The 22,237-nt window shown below is 32.0% G+C and overlaps 1 protein-coding gene across 2 annotated transcripts in view; it reads right to left on the bottom strand.

The window, feature by feature from the left end:
- Nucleotides 1–22,237, bottom strand: part of if (integrin subunit alpha inflated) — a 197,566-nt gene that overhangs the window by 120,473 nt on the left and 54,856 nt on the right. For both annotated transcript variants that reach the window (XM_076394397.1, XM_076394398.1), the window contains exon 3: nucleotides 8,536–8,636. In XM_076394397.1, the coding sequence (XP_076250512.1) occupies nucleotides 8,536–8,636 (101 nt within the window). The remainder of the gene's footprint in view (nucleotides 1–8,535; nucleotides 8,637–22,237) is intronic.

The following is a 22,237-nucleotide window of genomic DNA, read 5'->3' as shown; positions in this document are numbered from 1 at the left end:
TAATTAGTTGTTTTTTTTACTAAATTTTACACATTCCTTTTTACTAATTTATCCAAGTATTCGGAGTTCAATTACTTTTAGGTAGTTGTAGGTAAATAGATAAATCATCTAAGTACATAATAAAATAAAAGGTTTAACAACGATTTAAACCAGGGTTCAATGGTATATAACAATGTCACATTTATCATTCAATAAACGATGATAACGAATAATGATGATTCTTACTCAATACTAAAGGTGCTATGGACATTTGCCAATACGATACATCCACTGTTTTCCTGACTCAATGTTCTAATTCTGCTTGTTTCGATACCGTGTCCTCGAAATCACTTGTATTTTTAGATTGTACCTTTACACAAGAAGGTTAAACGTTATTAAACAGGAACAAATAACGACTTTTAAAACACAGAGGTGAGAAGAGATACAGTTAAAGGCGATTGTTTGTAATTGGTCTGTGTTTTCTTAGCCTTATTTATACTGTGACATCAGAAGGCCATTCCAGTTAATGCTTTTAACATTTCCACTGTTGTGCTCTTTTTAAATTGGATAATCAGCTGCTCTTTACTGGCTCCCATTTTTCAGTTGTTAAACGATTTATTATTGGAGTGTCTCTTTGAACCATAGGCGAATAATCTCATTATTTATAAAACGAAATCATGTTTTTTTTAAGCGGACGGTTATTAATTAATATTGTTTTAAGAAATGTTTATTTAATCTGATGTTCTTGCATATATGAATATTTCTTATACATTTTACACGTTGTTTTTTTATTATACATATATCGTATGATGTTTCAATAAATACTATGATCAAAAAATTTACTTTTAAATTTATATCGCAAGTCGAACAAATCGGATTTATTCTTCGTTAGGGTAATGCCATTTGTCATTTGTTAATGTAAAATGTTATTGCATCATTATGGCAAATATGACATGGATATATGTTATGTAATATGATCCAGACTATCCGGATATTTGTTTTTCTAACTGCCTGACTGGCAAACGAAACCCTTTCTTAAAAAACAACTTACATTTATTAACAATTATTATTTCTTGATTATAGTAGTATATGTTTTAGTTTGTTTTTGGTAGGTACTGGCAGCATATAAGTTCTTGAATTTTAACAAAAATGGAAAAAAATATTCGTGTGCTGATTAAACATTATTTTTTGAAAAAAAAATGTAAATGGAGCTGCACAATTAATTTCAAAGCTCCAAGTCCGCAGACTCCAAATGTTCGCTCCAGTCGCCCAAAAAAGATCATTACTCCAGAAATCGTCGATAAAATTCATGGATTGATACTGAGCGATCGAAGCATGAAAGTACGCGAGGTGGCTGAGGCCGTAAGAATCTTAACAGAGGGGATAAATAATCCTTTACATGAATATTTGGATATGAAAAAGCTATTCGAGCGATGAATGCCGCGGTTGTTCACACCCGACTATAAATGCAACTGTGTGACTTCTTGAAATGACTGCTTGGCGATGTTCAGCTGCAATAACAAACGAGTTTTTGCATCGTTTCGTAACCGTTGATGGAACACGCATACTCATAAAACACCAAAGACCAAGGAATAATCAAAACAGTCGAGTTGTCTCGGTGGGTGAACGTGCACCAAAGAAGGCCAAGTTGTTTCTGCCAGTCATCCCTAGTTTTTTGGAATCAGGGAAAGTCAGTCAGTCAGTGGAGTATCAAAAAGAAAAGCATATAATAATCACCAACGAATATTATTCAGATTTAACATTGATTTTGCGAAATAGTGTTGTTCCATAAAGACAATGGTGGAACTGGTGCACACTTGTATAGTCATCATGGCAAAAATCCATAAATTGGGTTGTGAACTACTACCACATACAGCATATTCTTCAGATTTAGTTTCCTGCGGCTATTTTCTGTATCCAAACTTGAAGAAATTCTTGGATGGTAATATGTTTGGGTCCAATGAAGAGGAGTTAAAAGGAGAGTATGTTGAGAAATAAAGTGCTTTTTTGGCAAAAAAAATATTTTCATTCAAAAAGTCACTGACTGATCAAATCTTATCAAACATATATCATCATTGTATATATTTAAATATAAAGTATTACTATGCGTTGTATATTGTGCTTTCGCGTATCCTTCATCTCTGCGCTTCAAAAAAATAATGAATTCTCTTCTCAATTTCTTTCACTATATTTATAGGTTTATAAAAAGTGTTCTAATTGTTGATTAATTATGAAATTTAAATTTCTTTAGTTCGCTTTAATCTTCCTTGCTTCTTCTGTGTGGTCTTAATGGAAGCTTTTTCAGATGTTTGTTGATATTTCCGATATGTAATAATGTTAATCAACGGCACAGCTAACACTGAAAGACAAACAGCACTCCGGAACTAAATTTTAAAAAAATTGAACAGAATATTTCAGTGATTGTGAAGCGATTTAGGAAAAAATGTTATTGTACCATATTGAACTGTTAAGATTAGTTTAAGTATTTTTTTACGTTGTATTACAGTTGATGTTTGTAGTTTTTTTGTTTTTATAGATATTACGGTTGATAAAACATTTCGTTTATATAAATGTTTTCATAATTTTTTGTTATTAAATCTACTGTCGCCAATATTGCGTTAATTTAAACTGACAATCCAAACAATATGGAATGGAGATTCCAATCGAGTAAGAGCGACTTAAAAAAAGCAGCTGGAATCTGAACTGGCGCTATTGACCTCCTGTTTATCTTAAGTGCTTTTGTGAAGTGACATGCGACGAAAGTCCGACATGGACCTGAATTAATTTTCGACGAGATGCCGAACGCTTTGGTGAAGCCGAAATCTCGTTTTTTTTTCTGCTACGATTTTGTTTTCTTTTTATTGTTGGATATAAATGGACAAAATATTTCCGATTGCTTACTTACTTTTTTATATAGTTCAGTAAATATTTAATAAGATCAATAAACTCGTACTAGAATGGGTAGAGAATTTTTCAGATGTTAGTGATGCTAGTAAAGACAATGCAGAAAAATGAGTTTCCTTAAATAAAAAAAAATCAAAAATTTTAATTACTCCTAGAAAGAATCGAGTCGAAGAAATAATACTTTCAAAAATAAAGTAGCTTCAAAGATTTTTTTTAGTTTGAAAGCTTTATTCTGAAAGATCTGTACAATGAACTTCATTCACAGTACTGTCCGTCGATAGCGGCTACTTTTTCCTATTTTTCTAAGAATTTACGAACTCCATCTCGAAAGAAAGACTCATTTTTTGGTATCTTCATAAGAAGTCAATCGCTATTCAAACAGTAATCAGAACAGTAACTAGTAGTAATCAGAAGGAGCAAGGTCTGGAGAATACGGCGGGAGGGATAGTACTTCCCATTTTAATGTTGCCAAGTATGTTTTCATCGGCTTTGTAACATGTGTTTCAGCGTTGTCATTTTGACGAATAACATTGTTGTGTCTTTGCTCATATTCCGGCCGTTTGCTCAGTGTTTGGCTCAATCCTATTAATTGAGGTCGATAGCGATCCCCATTCAAGGTTTCATCGAGTAATATCTTCAAGCCCTCGTCCTCAAATTTTTTTGCAGAACGCTCTTTGTCTACGGTTTCAAAATCACCACTATTATAACGTCGAGACCAGTATTCGCATATTGGAATCGATGGAGTATGGTTGCCATAAGCTTCACAATGCATTCGCAGACCTTCAGTCGTATTTCTATTCAAACTGAAGTAATAAAGTAAAAGTTCTCGTAAATGCGATTTACTTGGTACTAATACAGACATTTTCAACGCATGGAAACATTTTTTGATTAATACTTCAACGAAATGACACATACTAAAAAGTGAAGCCTGTTAATGAGGCTTCAACATAAAGGTGGTTGCAAACATACCCGATACGATTTAATACAAAGTGACTCTATATGTTGTAAATCCTAAAATATAGGTTTGATATGTTAATTAGGGTCATATAATTAATAACAATGTGTGTTTTTTATTTTTAAAGTCTCCTTTTTACGAACTAGGTTTTATCTGGACTGGATCTACTGCTTAATGTGGGCTCTGAATCACGGTCAATTTAGAGATAGTTCCGGAAGACTTGCAATATGAATATTGAGTGTCGGATGGATTGAAGTTGGTAAATGTTAAACGATCTCTTTTTGGAATAAATGCGTCGTTTGTGATGGTGAAAAACGAAAATATTTATTACGGTGAAATATCGTGATTGAAAAGATCGCTAAGTCGAACTATAAATCATCTGAATTGTATTTGTCACAACCAGTAATTTATAACAAAAACAAAACCGTCAAGGAAGATAACTATCTAGGTAATGGAGCCAAGTACAGAACCGAGATATGAAGAACGAAGACGAAGCTTGGTCACATCTTGGGAAACCTGCCCTGTTAAATATAATATAATAATAATAACTTTGCTTATTTACACTTTATTGCTAACTAAAATTTTTTTATTAAAAAGAAAAAAAACTATTTCAATATTTATTTATCCTATTAGAATCATATTATAACGAAACATTTTTAATTCATAGATGCATATCAATTGTCTATAAATATCCCAAGAATCAGGTCAAGCACGAAATAACCAACCTCTAAAAATAGCTAATACATATTTAATATAATACGTGATCACATAAACTCTCTCTCCAACCTATCAGAAGTGCACCATCACCAGCACTTTACGTTCTCGATCGTAGTATTTGGTTTTTCTATCTCGTTCTTTGATTCTTTCGTCCCTTCGATCGAAATATTGTTCAAATACCGACACGCCTATGTACTTTAAACTTACCTCCGATGAGTATTCAATCAAGTGCCGGATGATCGTGATTTTATAGCGATTTATGCAATGGGGTTATATGGAGAGTTGTTTAAACAAATTTGTTATTAATATTGGTTTATGTTAATTATTATTTACCAATATAGCAAATTTAGCAGTTTTGTAGTCATTATAACTAAAAGTTAAAACGTTAAACTGAATGTATGTTAACTTGTAGTTAAAAAATATTAAAATAAATATATAAAATAATTAAATATCATACCTAATGGTAATACTTTTACTTATTTTCCATTTCACTTAATACGTATTCGTATTCATAGGTTAACCGCTTTGATGATTTTATTACAAGTACCTTGCATAACTATTGGAGTTATGTCTTTTTCTCCCGGCTTTAACATCAGTGCGAATTGCGTCAGTATGCAGTGATGCAAAACATTTCGATATATCGATATTTAAATATGTTTATATTATGAATTTACTATCCTAATTACAGAAAAAATGCCCTTGGTCTGGAAAAAATATCGGCTTCTTGAAGAAATATCGTTTTTGATACCATTTTAAAATAAACTGTCATCCCATTCATTCAATTATTACTGGTTTCTAATCACGACTTGCACCATCTCTTCTAATATTTAATTTTTGTCAACAGTATGTTATTTTTTAGAGTCTGATTACTTTATTTAGATACAATTGACAATTTGAACATTAACATGCCAACTTTATCATTACTTTTGGTGTAATTTAATGTTTTATTGCATATTATATATTTATTTATAGACCTTCTAGTACTGATAGTTTATTTGGATATCTGAATTTCTATCAATCTGAGTTTGTACTGAAATAGCAATACAAAACGTCGGTATATCTGCGGACACTGAGGAGTGCAATATAGGATTACCCAGTTTAAAGCTACTTGTTATCTCGGTCTCCCATATTTTTCCATTAATTTAATCAAAATATGATTAAAATTGTTTTCTAACATAAAAAGTTGATTGTAACTGTCAACTTCACAAAAATTTTAATTATAATAGAAATTATTACCTCTGGAAGTACATAATTATTACTCTCTATACTAATTAATATTACTGTATGACACTATATTGACTTATTAAAATTATATTGAATATTAAAACAATAGATGGTATGAATGATACTGAAAGTTATAATCAAATTATTCAAAATAGGTTACAATAATATAAGGAATCGAGACGGAATATCAAATCATAAACACACGAACATAGGCGCACATCAATCCGTTCCAAACGGTCACGAACTATATTGGAAGTAAAATAAGTTCTTGAAACGTATTGGTATAATGAACCTGATAATATGCTGCAATTTTGTATCCAGATCATAATGAATATGAGGTTGTTTTGTTTTTGTTTGTGTCTGTGATTAAACTAATGTTAAATAAATGTATTACGAATAAAATGATTATATCCAAGTTCGGATATTTAAAACTCATTAACTGACTTGAAAATAGGAGGAGGTTCTATGTTTACCTGTATATATATATATATATATATATATATATATATATATATAATATATATATATATACATATATATATATATATATATATATATATATATATATATATATTATATATATATATATATATATATATATATATATATATATATATATATATATTATATATATTATATATATTATCCCATTGGAATCAAGTCAAGATCTGAATGGAGCAGAGGGACAAACCGAGAGAAACCCTCAAATTCCAAGGCCCGTGTAGAGTTTTCACATATTTTTTTATCTAAAATAATCAGAAATTTTTGTATAATGTTATTTCTGAACTGATGTGGCAAAAATCGGAAGCAGTTCAGTGTAAAAGCCATTCAGTTTGCTTTTTAAGCCCTAACTACATCATATGAGAAGTCGTAGAAATATTGAGGGTAACTGTCTTTATGGTGTAATGGTTAGAATGTTAAACTCACACGCAGAGGGCGCGGGTTCGATTTCCAACGGGTACAGTAACTTCTTTTTTCTAGTATGATTGGGACATTTGTCAAATCACCTAGACTAGGTAGCGGACCTTGATCAATCAACCTTCAATCATTGTTTTTTATTTTTCCCTCGTACGGGCTGCAGTTTTACTTGGCCTACTTATTCTAATATTTAATGAAGTAACTGCGTAATTCATTCAGTAAAGATCTAGCACTAAAAGGAGAAAAATAAAATATTTTTAACAAAAAATTTAATCGACTTCAAAAAATAAATAAGGATCTTATTAAAAAGTAAAAAATAATTAAACTTAGATTTTTAACACAAAACAAGACGTTTTAAAATAAAATACGCACATAAGAGTCGTTTTAGTAACTAAATAAAAATAAACAAAAACCTTATTTAACCTATCTTCTACACGTATTTTATATTCTACTATATGCACAAATTGGCTGAATACCTAAAGCTACTTATCTATTTATAATATTCTCTTAACTGCTACTACCTGATCAGTTTGAAGTCGGTGCCGAAACCATACAATTAAAAACTAATATAATTTTGTGACATATGCAAAATGCGAACAAAACAAATTTAATTTGTTACTCAGCACCGACTTTTCGACTCAGGTTTCAGGTTTTAGTTTGATTTGACAGATGTTATAACCAAACTAGAACAACAAAAAGTCGTTGCCGCCCGCCGGGGATCGAACTCGCGAGTTCCGCGTGTGTGTTGAACGCTCTAACATAGGAGTCGCCCGTAATATTTCTGCGACTTCTCATACAAACTGGACAGCTTTTCCACTGAACGACTTCCGGTCTTACGTCGCATCAGGTCAACAATAACATTATATACAAATGTCTGATTATTTTAGATAAAAAAATATGTATAATCTTTGTATGTGCCTGTGAAATTTGAGGTTTTCCTCGATTTGCCCGGATTGCACCATCAGATCCTGACTTGGTTCAAATATGTCGCACTCTTTCGAATAAAAATTCACTTCACTTCCAAATCAAATACATACCGATGACAATTTTGTAACATGGTTTTTATTCGTTTAAGGCATATATTGAAAACATATAAATCATGCAGATACGTTTTTACATTGTCATCGCTATTTCTGAGGCTGAATTAATCAAAGCTGACGAAAATAGTGCTTTTACTATTGAAGTGAGTATATCAATATCGTAAGTATAATCTTATCCGAACATGTAATAATTGATCTAAACGTTGACTGCTTTTTAGAGATTTAATGGAACAAGATTTAAGTATATTTTTATTTATTTATTGTGAAAACAAAGATAAATTATATTGAATTATTTAGCGCTGAATAATAGACTAACTTATTTATGCAACGGTAATTTTTCTATGCTCAACGATCCTATAAAAGGAATTTGTTTCTTAATGGACATAATAACCGACCATCTGCGATTCTAATATGGAGACACGGGAAGGGAAAAAAACGGAAAAGGCCGAACACGAACGCAACTTAATATTGTCAGATTTCCATCCTCTAATCCTTATTTAAATAAAGTTCCCGGAAAGCTCATTAGTAAACAAACGCAGCATAAATGTTGATTCTCACTGTAATGCCTTTGAAGATCAACTAAGGCATATCTGCGAGCATTCTCGTTGGTAAAAATACTCTTATGGAACCCGTCGTACATATATGGATGGGACGCATAAGTTTTAAAGGCGCGTTATTACGAGAGAATGTTCCTAGGAAAGCTCGATAAATCTTGTTTGAATTTTAGCGATCGGTCGACAATATGGTTTGTTGTATGGTTACAAACGCGGATGGATCGCTTGGTGTGAAGATACTTACTACTATAGGTCCACCGGTATGGTTGCCTGAGGTGCTGAGGGAGGCTCCGAACCATTGGTAGCTTTTCTGGTCCATTTCTTTGATTCCAATATATTGATTTCCTAGAAAAATAACGATTGAAATTAATATAACTGATATTTAACAAAATTGTTTTTGTTATTTATAATATATATAATAAAGACACCTTGATAAAAATATTAAAATATATCTTGAATTTTTCTTGAGAACTAATTATTATGGCAACATATGAAGACGACTTCATTAAATATAACTGTGACTGAAAGCCTCTCATAATAAGGCCAATGAAATAAAATCTATCCACGCTTATTTTTTGTAGAGTAATATGCCCACCAGTTAATATCAATATCAAAGCCGCTAAATATCTTGGCACGCATTCAGATCGAGGCCTAACTTGGAAAAAGGAGTTACTGCTAGCAAGTTTAACAAAGCAGTGATTTAGAACTCCTCTAAAACAAAATGTTGCAAGCCATTGACCACGATTTGACACGAAGATTGCGCACACTGCTTGCTGTACGCCTAACACTTTCAAATTTAATTACGAGGTTTTAGTTTTTTTTTAAATTCTTTTTTATTATTACTCTTAGTGGTTCAACAATCTGTCCAGTGGGCAATAAGCATTTCTTATGACTATAACATAATATATATATGACACGTAGAAAATCATTTCATTAAGTGAGTGTGTAAAATATTTTCTTAATTAGTTAGTCTTATTCCATATATGTCCTATAACCAGATCGGATGGTGTTAAACGTTTCAGTCTAGGTACTTCACAATCACGTCGCATATTTCGCTGATTAGCGAGCACATTGGGAGGCAGCAATACTTTTTAAAGACTTCTTAACAGGAACATTTAGAAGTATACTCGTTATGGGTTTTAAAGGGATATCGCGTTGTATACTTCATTAGAGACATAGTACGGAGTACCGACAATGGCACGCAATAATTTGCTTTCAAACCGTTAGTTGATGGCTATATTAGACGTGCGAACAGTGCTCCATAGTTGAATTCAATATGACCAAATAGGCTTAAGTATTGATTAGTATAGTAATACCTTGTAATCTAATGATCACTTGGATTTGCGCCTGATAAGCCAATACATTTAATATAGTATAAGTCCAAGTTATTTTCGTTTAAGAGTATGTTTCGTTTAATGTTACGTGGGTACATTTTGTTTCTTTTGCTTTAATACGCCATGTCTTGTGGCTGTTGTATTTTATCATGGTGTGTTTGGAGGTTGTTTGAAGCTGTTATTAGATCTACGAGAGATGCTGGGTCCTTTGTATATGCTGTAGCAGTAGTGATTTTATTGTTATGGTAATTGAAATAATAAAATAGCATTAAAATAGTTCTATTATTAACTTATTGAACTGTCAAATACTGAAACATAGTACTCAGTGTATTGAAGTTGAAGAAAATACACTAAGAACACAGGAACTTTTCTAGGTTTGCCTTTTATTTTTTCGAAGTTATTGAAAAACGTAGTAGTTATAGTACTATCATAAATTAGGTGATATAATTTCTATAAATTAGTTAAAATAATTTTATAGTCATAACTCGTTTAAAATTCTATGGAAATATAAATAAAAATGTACAGTTTACATTACCAAATAATTTGTTTTTATACATAAAATTTAAACTTAATAATAGTATAAATGCCAATGTACGTAATACGTAATGGTTATTTAGAGATAATAAGAAAATTTTGGAAACATGTTAAATAGACCATAAAGATTTTAAACTATGTTCTTTGACATAACAACAATTCTAGGGAAAGTTTAACAAGGTGAAGTGCAATAAAAAAAAAGTAACTGGAATACCTAGTTCAGTATTAAAAACTTCTCTAAAGGATAATGGATCACCGCCCATATCGTCAGCAATATAGTAAAATTAAACAACTGAAAAAAATCTATTCGATTCTTTTCTTTTAAATAAAATTCTAAAAGATAAATTATTTTCAATAAAATCGTATTTCCTGGCAAGATTTCGGATCGGATCATATACACTACAATCGTCTTCAGGTATGTAACAAAGTTGAACAAAAGACAGCGGTATTAAACCATTTTCTTAAGCCGTTTACTTTTGGTAAAGGTTCGGGGCACCATTTACATGGACGTCCTTTACATTCTTCGAAAGAAGTGTCAATTTATCTGCAGTGAATGTTGAATAATAAGGCTATTGTACCACCAAAATTTGGTTGACCCATTCCCCAAAAAGAAAAAACAATAAAGCTTTAAAAGGCTGTGTATTTTGTCACATATTTAGTGTTGAGGTACCCATAAACCTCAATACGAGTTGTTATTAAGCCATATAGCTACTTTAAAAATTAGTATAAATACATAAACGTAGCTATACGTCAGACTTCTCTTGAAGCATAAATAATTTTAGTCGTAAATCCTTTCACAATATTCCTTCTTGCTCATTCGTTCTGATCGTACAACCAGATTAATTAATCCATTCGCATATCAGGTTTCCATATCTGTTACGAAAACAAAACAGTAAAATAGAAACGAGCCATGATCTATATCTAAATATAAACCCTATTGCGGTTTGAATAGACTATCCGAACGAGAAAAAAAAATGTAGGTTATAGGAACGTAAACCCGAAAGCAGGTACTGATTGTCACTAATGAGTTCGAATCATGAATGAATCGTCCGCGTGGGCAGCTCACCTCGATATGGAAAAATCGAAAGTGAAGTCCACCGTCGTTAGCTATTAAATAACTTCCTACGGTGTAAAATTAACATTATTTCGACACGCCGTTCAGACAGATTTGGCGATTTGACGCCACTTTAGACAAATATATATATACAAGGTGTGACAAAAGTTGATTTTTTAAATATTATTTTAAATATAGTGAGATGTTCAGTGCTCTCTAAACATTATATGTTACATATATAATGAAACATTAGTAATAATATTATTACAAAATGATGGGTAAATTGATGAATTGTTCTCTTGCAGCTCTCAAGGAATTTCTTGGTTTGTATTATACCAAAATTCATTATAACAATTCACTATAACATTTCTTAAATTTTAACTCGACGAAAATTGAAACTCTTGAAGAAAATTATAATGTTTTTGATAATATATGAAGATTATTGTTGAAATGTTGAATCCCAGGTTCGAATCAAAATATAGATATTTAATGCTATACGATATATTCAATCTTATGTGGTAAAATCAAATCTACCGCTAATTAACTGATGTCATTAAATGGGCGGTATACAACCCTTTTGGACAAAATTTAGTACGGCGATACCTCCCCGTCATATCCCAATTATCACTTTCGGGTTTAATTATTTAAAGGTGCTATTTTTGATTCTAATGACAAACAACAGCCTGAAAGGCTAAAAATGTTCGATGAATTTTTGTAGGTTTATTACACAAAAACTCAGCTGAAACCTTCTGAAAAGAACTTCCAAATAGCTTTCCAGTTTTCAGGCGAATACATGAGGTGGGAAATATTCCCAAGGAGGGAAAATGTTACCAAATGAATTGACTGCCCTGACTGAAAATGCCCTGTCGAACCTTTATTGTCTCTCATTTAAGAAAAAGAACAGTTTTCCGTAGCATATTGGGACTGAAAAGAGGATCTATAAAAACAATTCCAAGCTCTGTCGAACCTTACCGAAGCGGAATGAAACTGTCTACTGTAACAAGCGCGAAGTCATTCTATTTTAAGATCACATTCTGACGAACTGATAGTTCTGCCCCTACCGGAGTACTCAGTAGCCATAGCGTCTTCTTATTACCACTTGTTCAGATCAATGAAGCATGACTTAACTGGCTAAGTTTCAAAATACTAAAGAAATGCGAAAATGCATCAGTGCTGCCAAATCAACATCGTTCTTTCTACACCATGTTACCAAAAAATAGTGAGAAATATTTGTAGAATATGATAGAAAATATGTTGATTAATATATATTGTATACATATTTCTCAATAAATGCTTTTTTAAAATAAAAAAACAGGTTACATGTAAACAGCTAATATAACCATCACTTGTTATAGAGATCAGTATCAACAGTTATTATTGACGTCGCTACGGCTTCATTTGTTGAGGACAAACCAATAATCAGAGCAAATCAAAACCGCTACAAAATCCATGAAGTATGACAAATCTATTGAACTGGATCGAATGATGGGCCGACAAAAAACACCAACTAACAATATCTCAGGCAATAAGTCTCCTATCATTTGTCAGGAGGGTCATTCGATCAAATCGTGGATGGGTAGATAAAATCGTAGCACTCTCAATCAGTTAAAATATTGGCGTAATCTGTAGAAACCATTTTACAACTTCTATACATTAATACTAGATTTGTCCCTAATTGTGATCATCAAATATTACTAGATTTCATTAAAAAACCTTTGAGCGGTCACTTTTTATAAAGAATATGTTATTAATAACTTTAAATAGAGATTTTTCACTAAAGAAGTGGATTTTATTATACGATATGATGTTCTACGTTGTAACAATCGTTTATTTTTACTTATCTGATAATTCGATCATTCTTCACGATGTAACTGCATTGTGAAGCCATATGGTCTAAGAATAAGTTTATTTTAAAACAAGTTTAATGACAAGTGCTATTTGACCAAATATGTTGACTGAAGAATCAAAACTTTCTTCGAAAACATTAGTCGTGAAGTATCAAACTTCTATGAAAAACGCAGAATATACATGGAGCTCCAGGGTTGATTGTCAGCATTGTTGCTTTGTAAAAACATATAAAATTATGTGCAATGTATAGATTCCATGCTATTTCGGAGCATGATAATGATGTTTTTTTGCGCAAGTATGGCTATTGTAATGTGCAAGGGCAAATGTAAATAACGATGGTGTCAACTAAATTGGATCATGTCTTTTATTTGATCCTGAACATATTAATGGCAAAACAAACATGACTTTCTACCTCGTTACTTCTAAATCCAACACACTCGACATAAGTTTTTAATAACTGATTCATTAAATTTGTTTTATCAGCTGTTAGTCAACAGAATATCCACACTAAACGTCTTCGAAATTGGTGTTTTCGGCTACTTTCCGATGGCCTCTGTCACAATATATCATTCCCCGAATCCCACACATTTGTTTTGTTCAGAATGTTTATCTTTCATAACACCGGTCGTGAGCTAATGCTGTCTCCGTCCGTTCCTAATTTAATATATAACACAAAAAACTGTAGTTTTGAAATAAATTACCTAATAAAAAAAGTCAAATAAATTCCTTTTTAATATATTGCATTATTTTAAATATAGAAGCTGTAGTATGTGACAAAGTCTCTTTCGATTACTAAAAAGGAACCATAAATAGGAAGGTTGGCTTGTATATTTTGGAATTGTATTAAATTAGTGTTACATTTGATCAATATAAGCAGTTAGTTTTACTCATTATATTTATTTAGTAAAATTACGTCCACTCAATTTCACTGTACATGACTGATGCATATTTAAATATTAGGGTACAATAAAAGTTTTCACAAATCGACCAGAGCAGGCACTCCAAATATTAGTTTGATTAACTGAGGTGGTGAGAAAAAGTGGTGTAAGTAAGAAAAAAATCGGAATCGAAAAAATTAACTTTGTTTTACCAAGTTCGTCACCAGGACAAACAATATTGGTTTGTAAGCAAAATTTGACTTTTCCATGAAAAAAATCAAATATTTAATATTAATTACTCGACTTACACCATTATATTTCTCACCACTTTTATTTATCTGTAGTGGGAACAATATTTTTCAATACCTAGAGAAAAATTTTAGATTCAAAATGCATATTTAGTGCCTCAATATTACATTTTATGCGAAAATGCGAAAAACTATTTAAGTGGTATTATTATACTCAATGCCAAAGAATTACAATATGATGTTCATCTCCATATGATATTAAATGCCTTGGTTTCACAGGATTGGAATTCGATGTAACTGCGAACAACTCTGTATTAATTTACATACATTCTCGCAGTAGCCATTAAAAATATATAATAGAAGTGAACCAAGATTAATTAACGACTATTGCAGCTCGAATACTAAAATGTGGATGAAATATATACAGTCAATTCAAGGCGATACAAATCTGCCTGTATCATCAAAATCACGCTACGAATCGTTAACTTCATTTTCTTCTCCATTTTACCAACTAGGTAAAATAGGGTTTATTTGGACCAGATGAAACTATTGGACTGGTGTTACGGTTCTCGATATCAACTTAGAAATTTTTCGATATAATTTAAAAAAAAGGTTAGAGATATTTTTCGAGCATTTTAAAATATACCGATATTTTTAAGTTATTGATACTTCGGTTTTGGATATAGATATTTTTGTCCGCGGCCGACATCCCTATTAGAAGTATTATTACTTGTAGAACCAAAAGGTTGAAAAGGGGCATGCAGAAAAATAAAAGCAAATCCATAAATAACGGTCTGAGAAATTTAACATATGACAAGGAAATAGATTATTCGCTCTGAAAAGCCATCTAAAACGATGTCTACTCAGTATGTACACCTGTAAGAGACATACATGGAAATTAGGCACGCAGCAATCAAGAAAAACAAAAACCCACAAATCTGAAGAGGATAAAACTTATTATAGAGAAGAAACCTAATCCCTACACATCAGTTTGGATTTTTAATAAACATTCGAAGATTGATCAGGTGCATAGAATAACATATGTAATTTAAAAATCCTATGAAGGTAAAAATATATGTTCAGCTATATTCTTAGATGTGGCACAAGCTTTCGATAAAGTAGGGTATGGCGGCCTCGTTCATAAGCTAAATAAAATATTACCAAAACAATACAATGAGCTATTAAAATCTTACATTACAGCAAGAATGTTTAAAGTCAAACACGAGGAAGTCTACTCCCCAACAAAAGAAGATGTACCACAAGGAAGTGTATTGGGGACAATTATTTACTTACTCTACATATGTGGTATATCACATATATAGAGTAGGACATTTTCTGTCAGAGATAATAGCGAAGAAGCCACACGAATATTTTTAACAGGCAAGTGACAATATAAATAATTAAACCAGACTGGAAAATACACATTAACGAAAGTAAATCTCTGCATGTGCAGTTCACATACAATCGGACGGCTCAACCACCAATAACAGTAAATAATAATATCATTCCATATAGCAATAACGCTAAGTATCTCGGAATAAACCCTAATGCAAATGTTCGTTAAAAGGAACATGTAAAAAAGAAAAGAAAAAAACTCATATTTCATATATAAGAAAATGTATTGGTTAACTGGAAGAAAATCACAATTATCAGTACATAGTAAATTGCTGTTATATAAGCAAGTATTGAAGCCCATATGAACCGAATACAATTATGTGGACGTTCCGCGAAAACTAATATAAATAAAATACAAGTTTTCGAGAAAAAAGTCCTGAGAAGTATTCGAGGTTCACTGAGATACTACAGGGCTGCTTAATTACATCGATACCTTCAAATACCGACTGACACCCAGGAAATCAAGAGCATTACAAAGACAGATTCCAATCTCATGTCAATATCGAAGTTATTCACCTCTTGGAGAACACCACACTCAAAATAACAAAACCCTTTGTTATTCTGTAGAATACCGCACGGAGATGTATTTAGTTGAAAAACGGTAGTATTTATACATAAAAATTATTCAACTAAATATTATTAACAAATAAATTATTCAACAAATAAATTCAGACTAAAATATGATGGGTCCTTCTAGAGATATACCTAGACCTGAGTTAATGTAAAGACAAATTGTAGTTAGTCGGCAACAACTAGTAACTATGAAAAAAAATTCTAGAGCGCACATAAAATATAAATAAATGTAGATAAATAAAAACAAGAAATAATTAATCATAATAAAGTTCTTTTTTGTCAAGGTCAAGTAGTTGTAGTATCATATAAACATTGTGGTTATTTTTTGTTTGTCTAGATGATAACTGGTCGAATTCTACGGTTTGCAATAGCAAAACAATATTGGAAATTCGTATAGATTGACTGCCACCAAACCGGGAAGATGGTGGCGTTTATTTTGAAATATTTTCACATTTTTGCAGATTTTACAGGCTGAAGCGAGAACACGTACGTTTATTTATCTACCATATGTTTTATGTTTGCGATGAATTTCGATTCAAACACATTGCGTATATATTTTTAGCATTGCCACGTTGCCTCGTTCTTAATTTACCCCGTGTTTGATTTTAAGGTAATTTAGTGATAATGTGTGAAAATTGGAAATGAAACCGGACGTGATTGTCGATGAGTGGAGAAGATGATCTTTTTTATACATATTTATTTAGAAAAAGAAAGGTGCGGTTTTTATATAACCACGGGTAAACTGCAAAAAGCAATTCGGTGTCTAAGACAAATTCTATATATTGCTCTCCAAGATCGTATTTGGCCGGCTTGGCTTTGGTTGATACAGTGGTAAAGGCGGCGGGACGGTCCACCTTCTGTTGCGATAGTTGAAGCCTGCTGGGGCATGGTCGTAAATTTATGTTTGTGATTGTTTAATATTTATGATTGTCCTAGGCAAGAGTGTAAAATAGTAGTGTAAAAAGAGTGTAAAAAAAGATGTTTTGGAATGATTTCCAAGTTGGTCACTCGTCAGGCCTAATGCCGAGAACCGTGTTTCAGAGCCCACGTTAAACAGTAGGTCCAGTCCAGATAAACCCTCGCTGGTAAAGAGGAGACTTTAAAAAATATACAAAAAAAAGATCATACTAGAAGAGATTACAATGATTTGGACATGCCTGTCCAATGAAAAGTGAACGAATTTCTCACATACTTCTATAGCGAAATCCACCTTTTAGATGGAAGATATAGTTAATAACTCATTGTTAATAACAATGGCTTATTGGATGAGACGTAGAGACTCCCCAAAGTGCCGGCTATGGACTGATTATGGTAATAAAAAAACTATCTGAAATTAATTACTTTTTCATTCCACTTGCGGTGAAATTTTGTAGATTTAACCATTGGCCTATGAAATATATAAGCGATTTTAAAGTAGAAAATAAAACAGTACAATAAATGGAAAAATTCCATAAATTGGGAGGAAAATTAAATAAAACTTGTGAGAGCATCAGAATTAAACAAGGAATTACAAATAGTCATCAGACTATTTGTAATTTAAAAAAAGAGATTTATTTTTATACCAAATTATGACCAATGACTAAAAATCGATATCTTGATAATTCAATGTAGAATAATAGAAGAGTAGAAGTAATAAGAAGAGACAAACTGCTGCAATTCATAGCATAACATAAGAAGTCGTTATGTATTTGACCATAGCGTTTCAGGGAATCATGTTGTGTTGTCAGCTGTCAAAATTTTATAATATTATGAGAACGCTTTGAAAATTATAAAAGGTATTTTTATATGGGTTGAAAAATACTGCTAATTTATTTATTCGTAATAGAGTGACTTCTACTGTTAACTACTGTGTTAGTAGCTCTAACTTATCACAAATTAATTAAAAACTGACAAACGCTTCTCCCAATTGGAGAGAGTATATTTGATGGAACTGCTCGTATGAACAATTAGATTAATTAAGTAAATTAAGATTAATGAAATAATTAAGAATATGGACATAAGTCTGTTAACTTTCATTCTGGAGGTTTTCTCCTCTTCTGTCCTCTCAACAGAAAATGCAAAACCAGAACAACAATATAAAAATAATGCTTCAAAAGTATATCTAAAATCGATAGTGTTTTTTTTATTTTAATACGAATAAACATAAAACTATGGTGTTCTGTGCTCGTACTGACCTCTTCTTTGGGACCGTCGCGAAATATTGAGGTCTTCAAGAAGCGTTTAAAGTCTCATTGTATGTAGATATGCTCAGCACGCTTACTCTATATATAGAAAACGGAATATCTTACTGCGGTGAATTAAATTTGTAGAGAACGAAAAAAATTGCAGTTTATTGTTCGAATGTCTCCGAATGCATACACACGACAGACCGCGAGAAGGTCGGGGTGAAGAGATCTGACGTCTCGTCTGTATATGGGGTTTTTTAGTATCGGACTGTTTCGTATAAGCATAGAGGTTATGTTGTTTAAATGGCACAGGGGATTTATACATGAAATATATAACAAAAAGATTTGACATTAATCAGTTTTATTTTCTAAAAATTACAACATTTCGAGAATCATCATCATCGTTCATTCTTAATTAATTTTTGGTGGCAGGGATTACTTTAAGTTGTTAGTGCAAATGCAGGGCCGATGAAGCCAACGCAGATGCTTAACCACAACTTAGAAATTCTATTCTATGTACTCCATCCAATGAGAGATATGAGAAAATTGCTAATACATCATTGAGAAAATAGATCCAACTGATTTCGATATATATCTTCTAGAATTGTACAGTTGTCTCTTATGATGGTCTACCAGAGAAAATAAAAAATATTCGGTTTTTGTATGGCAACTAGAAGATCCATAGATAGATATTGACAAGTCTTGATTTTTCTTAGTATAACTTCATTATTAGAATATTTATAGAAAAAAGTATTAAATTAATGTAATAGTAAGTTTTAATTAAGTAAAATTGCATGAACTGATTTTCATCTACCACATATCCTACTGATAGCAACTATATTGATTGATGATATTTATTTAGGGTGAGATAAAAGTCCCGCTACCATTTTGATTTGACCTAAGGTGGGGCAAAAGTCCCGCTTCCATTTTGAGTGCGCGCCATCTTGGTTAGGTGACGTTTAGCTCAGTTTCGCTTTAACCATTGTGTTGTGTAGACATCAAAATTTTATTATGGATAAATATACGTCACAAGAATGAGCACAAATAGTGACAATATTTATTGAAAATATGTCCAACAACTTATTTTTTACTGGGTTTGTATTGTTTTAAAGCTAGGTTACACTACAAATTACGTTTTAATCAATGCCAAGACATTATTTTATATTATTTAGTTAGGAGAATATTTTTTCTCAATATTTCTTTGATATTTGATTGAATAGTTTTATTATAATTTACAAAGCAAATATTACACTCTTTCTATTTTTATAAATTTAAGTAAAATCAAAATGTAAGTCATTCTTACAGCTTCTTATGCATTCAAGTTATTAATCACTGCTTGCGAAACAAAACTTGGAATGCATTCATTTAACTCAGGTAGAATACAATGTCATGAAAATAAAAAGTCTCAAGATTAGATATATAGGACTTATTATATAAAAACAGATAGACCAGATATAATACTGATTCATCTAAAGGGGATAGAAAAAATAATAAAAATAAAAGAAAAAACACAATTACAACACTGCTTCTATGTAAATAATGATCAGTTTACATGCCAATTCTTGCAGATTATGTTTCAATACGCTTTGTTCTATGAGGTTGAAAAGAAGCGATAGGTGAAATGTGTGATCTTTCAGATGTCGCTTAACGTTTCCCGAGCGACAATATCAACTGTAATGACAGTATATGATGAATGACGACAGTACGGCGGGAACCCTACAAAATTCACATTCATGAAAGGGCGATTAAGAAACCCTCTATAATGAAAACCAAAATTAAGCTGCGAAAAAAGTGGAACGATCATAAAATCTATAAACTTGATGATTGGAAGACTGTGGTATGGTACAAACAGCGAGGTGTATGCGTATGAAGAACCTCAAAAAAGCCTATAATTTGGATTGCCTGTTTCCCACAGTCATTGGGAAGGGGTTTTCCGTTATGATTTGATCGACAATCGCTGCCCAATACTGCCATGTTCCAAACCAATAATACGCCAATATTCGCAGCCAAAAAGTTTTAGTTTTGGTTTGAGAAGTATCAGAATATCATCAAATATCTTCCCTGGACAGCTCAATCGCCATATCTCATCATAATTGAATCAGCTAAATACCTCGGAATCCAGTTTGATGGTAGGTTAAATTGGAAACGTCATGTTAGATAAAAAGCAAAACACATTAGAACCAAAATAAAACAACTATACTGGTTAGTCGGAAGATACTCTCAACTTGATCTAAAATCAAAAAGATTGATTTATAAGACAACTATAAAGCCAATTTGCACCTATGGAGTGCAAATATGGGGTTGCAGTAAAAATTCAAATCAATTAGTCATCCAACGCTGTCACAACAAGGTTCTTCGATTTATTACCAATGCCTATCCCTACGTAACCAACGAAGAATGGCACGATGACCCAGAAATCAAATGGATTTGAGAAGTTATCCAAGATTTCGCCTTGAGACAGGAAAGAAGATTACTAAATCATACTAACGTGGAAGCAATACAACTGCTGGACAGCGCTGGATGTCAGGAGATTGAGGCGAAACAAACCATACAAACTTACATAAAGTATATACCTTTAGTGCAAACTATAGTTAATTTTATAATTGTTATAATAAAAATGAATTGTTATGGCAGTTTTACAGCGGAGAATAAGATATGGATTTCCATCTTCAATCTCACCGAAGCAATTGGCGGATGTTTTGATACAAGGATGGGACAAAACTTCATTGGAAATTATTCAGACACTTTACAAATCTATTCCACGAAGAATTGCAGCAATTTTAATAGCAAATGATGGCTCCTTATTAATAAATAAATATCGTGTCAGGTGTTCATATTATTTTGCCCAACCCCTGTACTTATTATTTACAGCGAAAAACATACAAACAATAAAAATAAGAAGAAAAATAGCACAATTTTAATAAGAATGTAACAAACCTGGAATTATAACAATAAGCAACGAATGCAACGTATTCAGTCACGCATCCAACCGGCAATAAATTGACGAGTTCGTGTACGAAAACTCCCCATAATCGCTTATTCCCAATGTAAACATGTAGCAGTAATAGATCCTCATTATGCAGGAATTATTTCTCGATCATATTGTTCCACGGCACAGATAATGGTGATATCGCGGTGGCCTGATGCCAGCCAGCCTGTAGATGAAGCCCCTTTCATTGTCATGCAACTATTGTTTGTTTCCTAACTGTGCCCTTCTCCCCGATATAATAAATTTAATTGCCAATTGATATGTTCAATCTGCCATTATGTGGCGTGGGAGACGGCTACGCGATATATTCGATCCGATTCAATGGCGAGCTTGATTTTATCTCGCGGAGATTTATCGTCGGACAACAGAAATCGGGCTCTTCATTACTCTTTAATCGGTTTGTGTTTTCTTTGTTTTGAAAGGTGAATTATTTCAGAAATAATCGTTTTGTCAAAAAAAAATCATTAAACATCGTCTTTTCTAATATTTGGTATGATTTCTGGGTTACAGTTTAACCAGGAATGCAGATCAGGGATTTTTTTAAAAATTATTTATATTACTACTAGTCGTTGCCGACGAACTTACAATTTGTCTCTACAGTGAGTGAAAATAAGGTACTTATCTAGGAAGACCCATTGGCACTTTCTTAGTCTCTTTATTTTATTAATTACATCTTGCATTAGATATGCTTAGTACAATCTTAATTTAGAAATTAATTTATTACTATTGTACTTGCATTAATATATAAGCAACGCGAGTGCTGGATTAATATATCAGTATGTATTTCCCAAATTAAAATAAAACTTATGTTAAGAATACACTTTTACACTAAATAAGTTCGTGTGGTTTCGTTCGCTTCAATCTTCTGATTTCCTGCGTGTTGTCCAGTAGCTGTATTCCTTCAAGTTGCAGTGCCTTAGCAACCCTA

This window comes from Rhynchophorus ferrugineus, unplaced genomic scaffold, assembly GCF_030347505.1.
Source record: "Rhynchophorus ferrugineus isolate W39M unplaced genomic scaffold, kcgeb_rfMv2 rfM2, whole genome shotgun sequence".
Classification (NCBI taxonomy): Eukaryota; Metazoa; Arthropoda; class Insecta; order Coleoptera; family Curculionidae; genus Rhynchophorus; species Rhynchophorus ferrugineus.
This window is presented reverse-complemented; position numbering and strand designations above follow the sequence as displayed.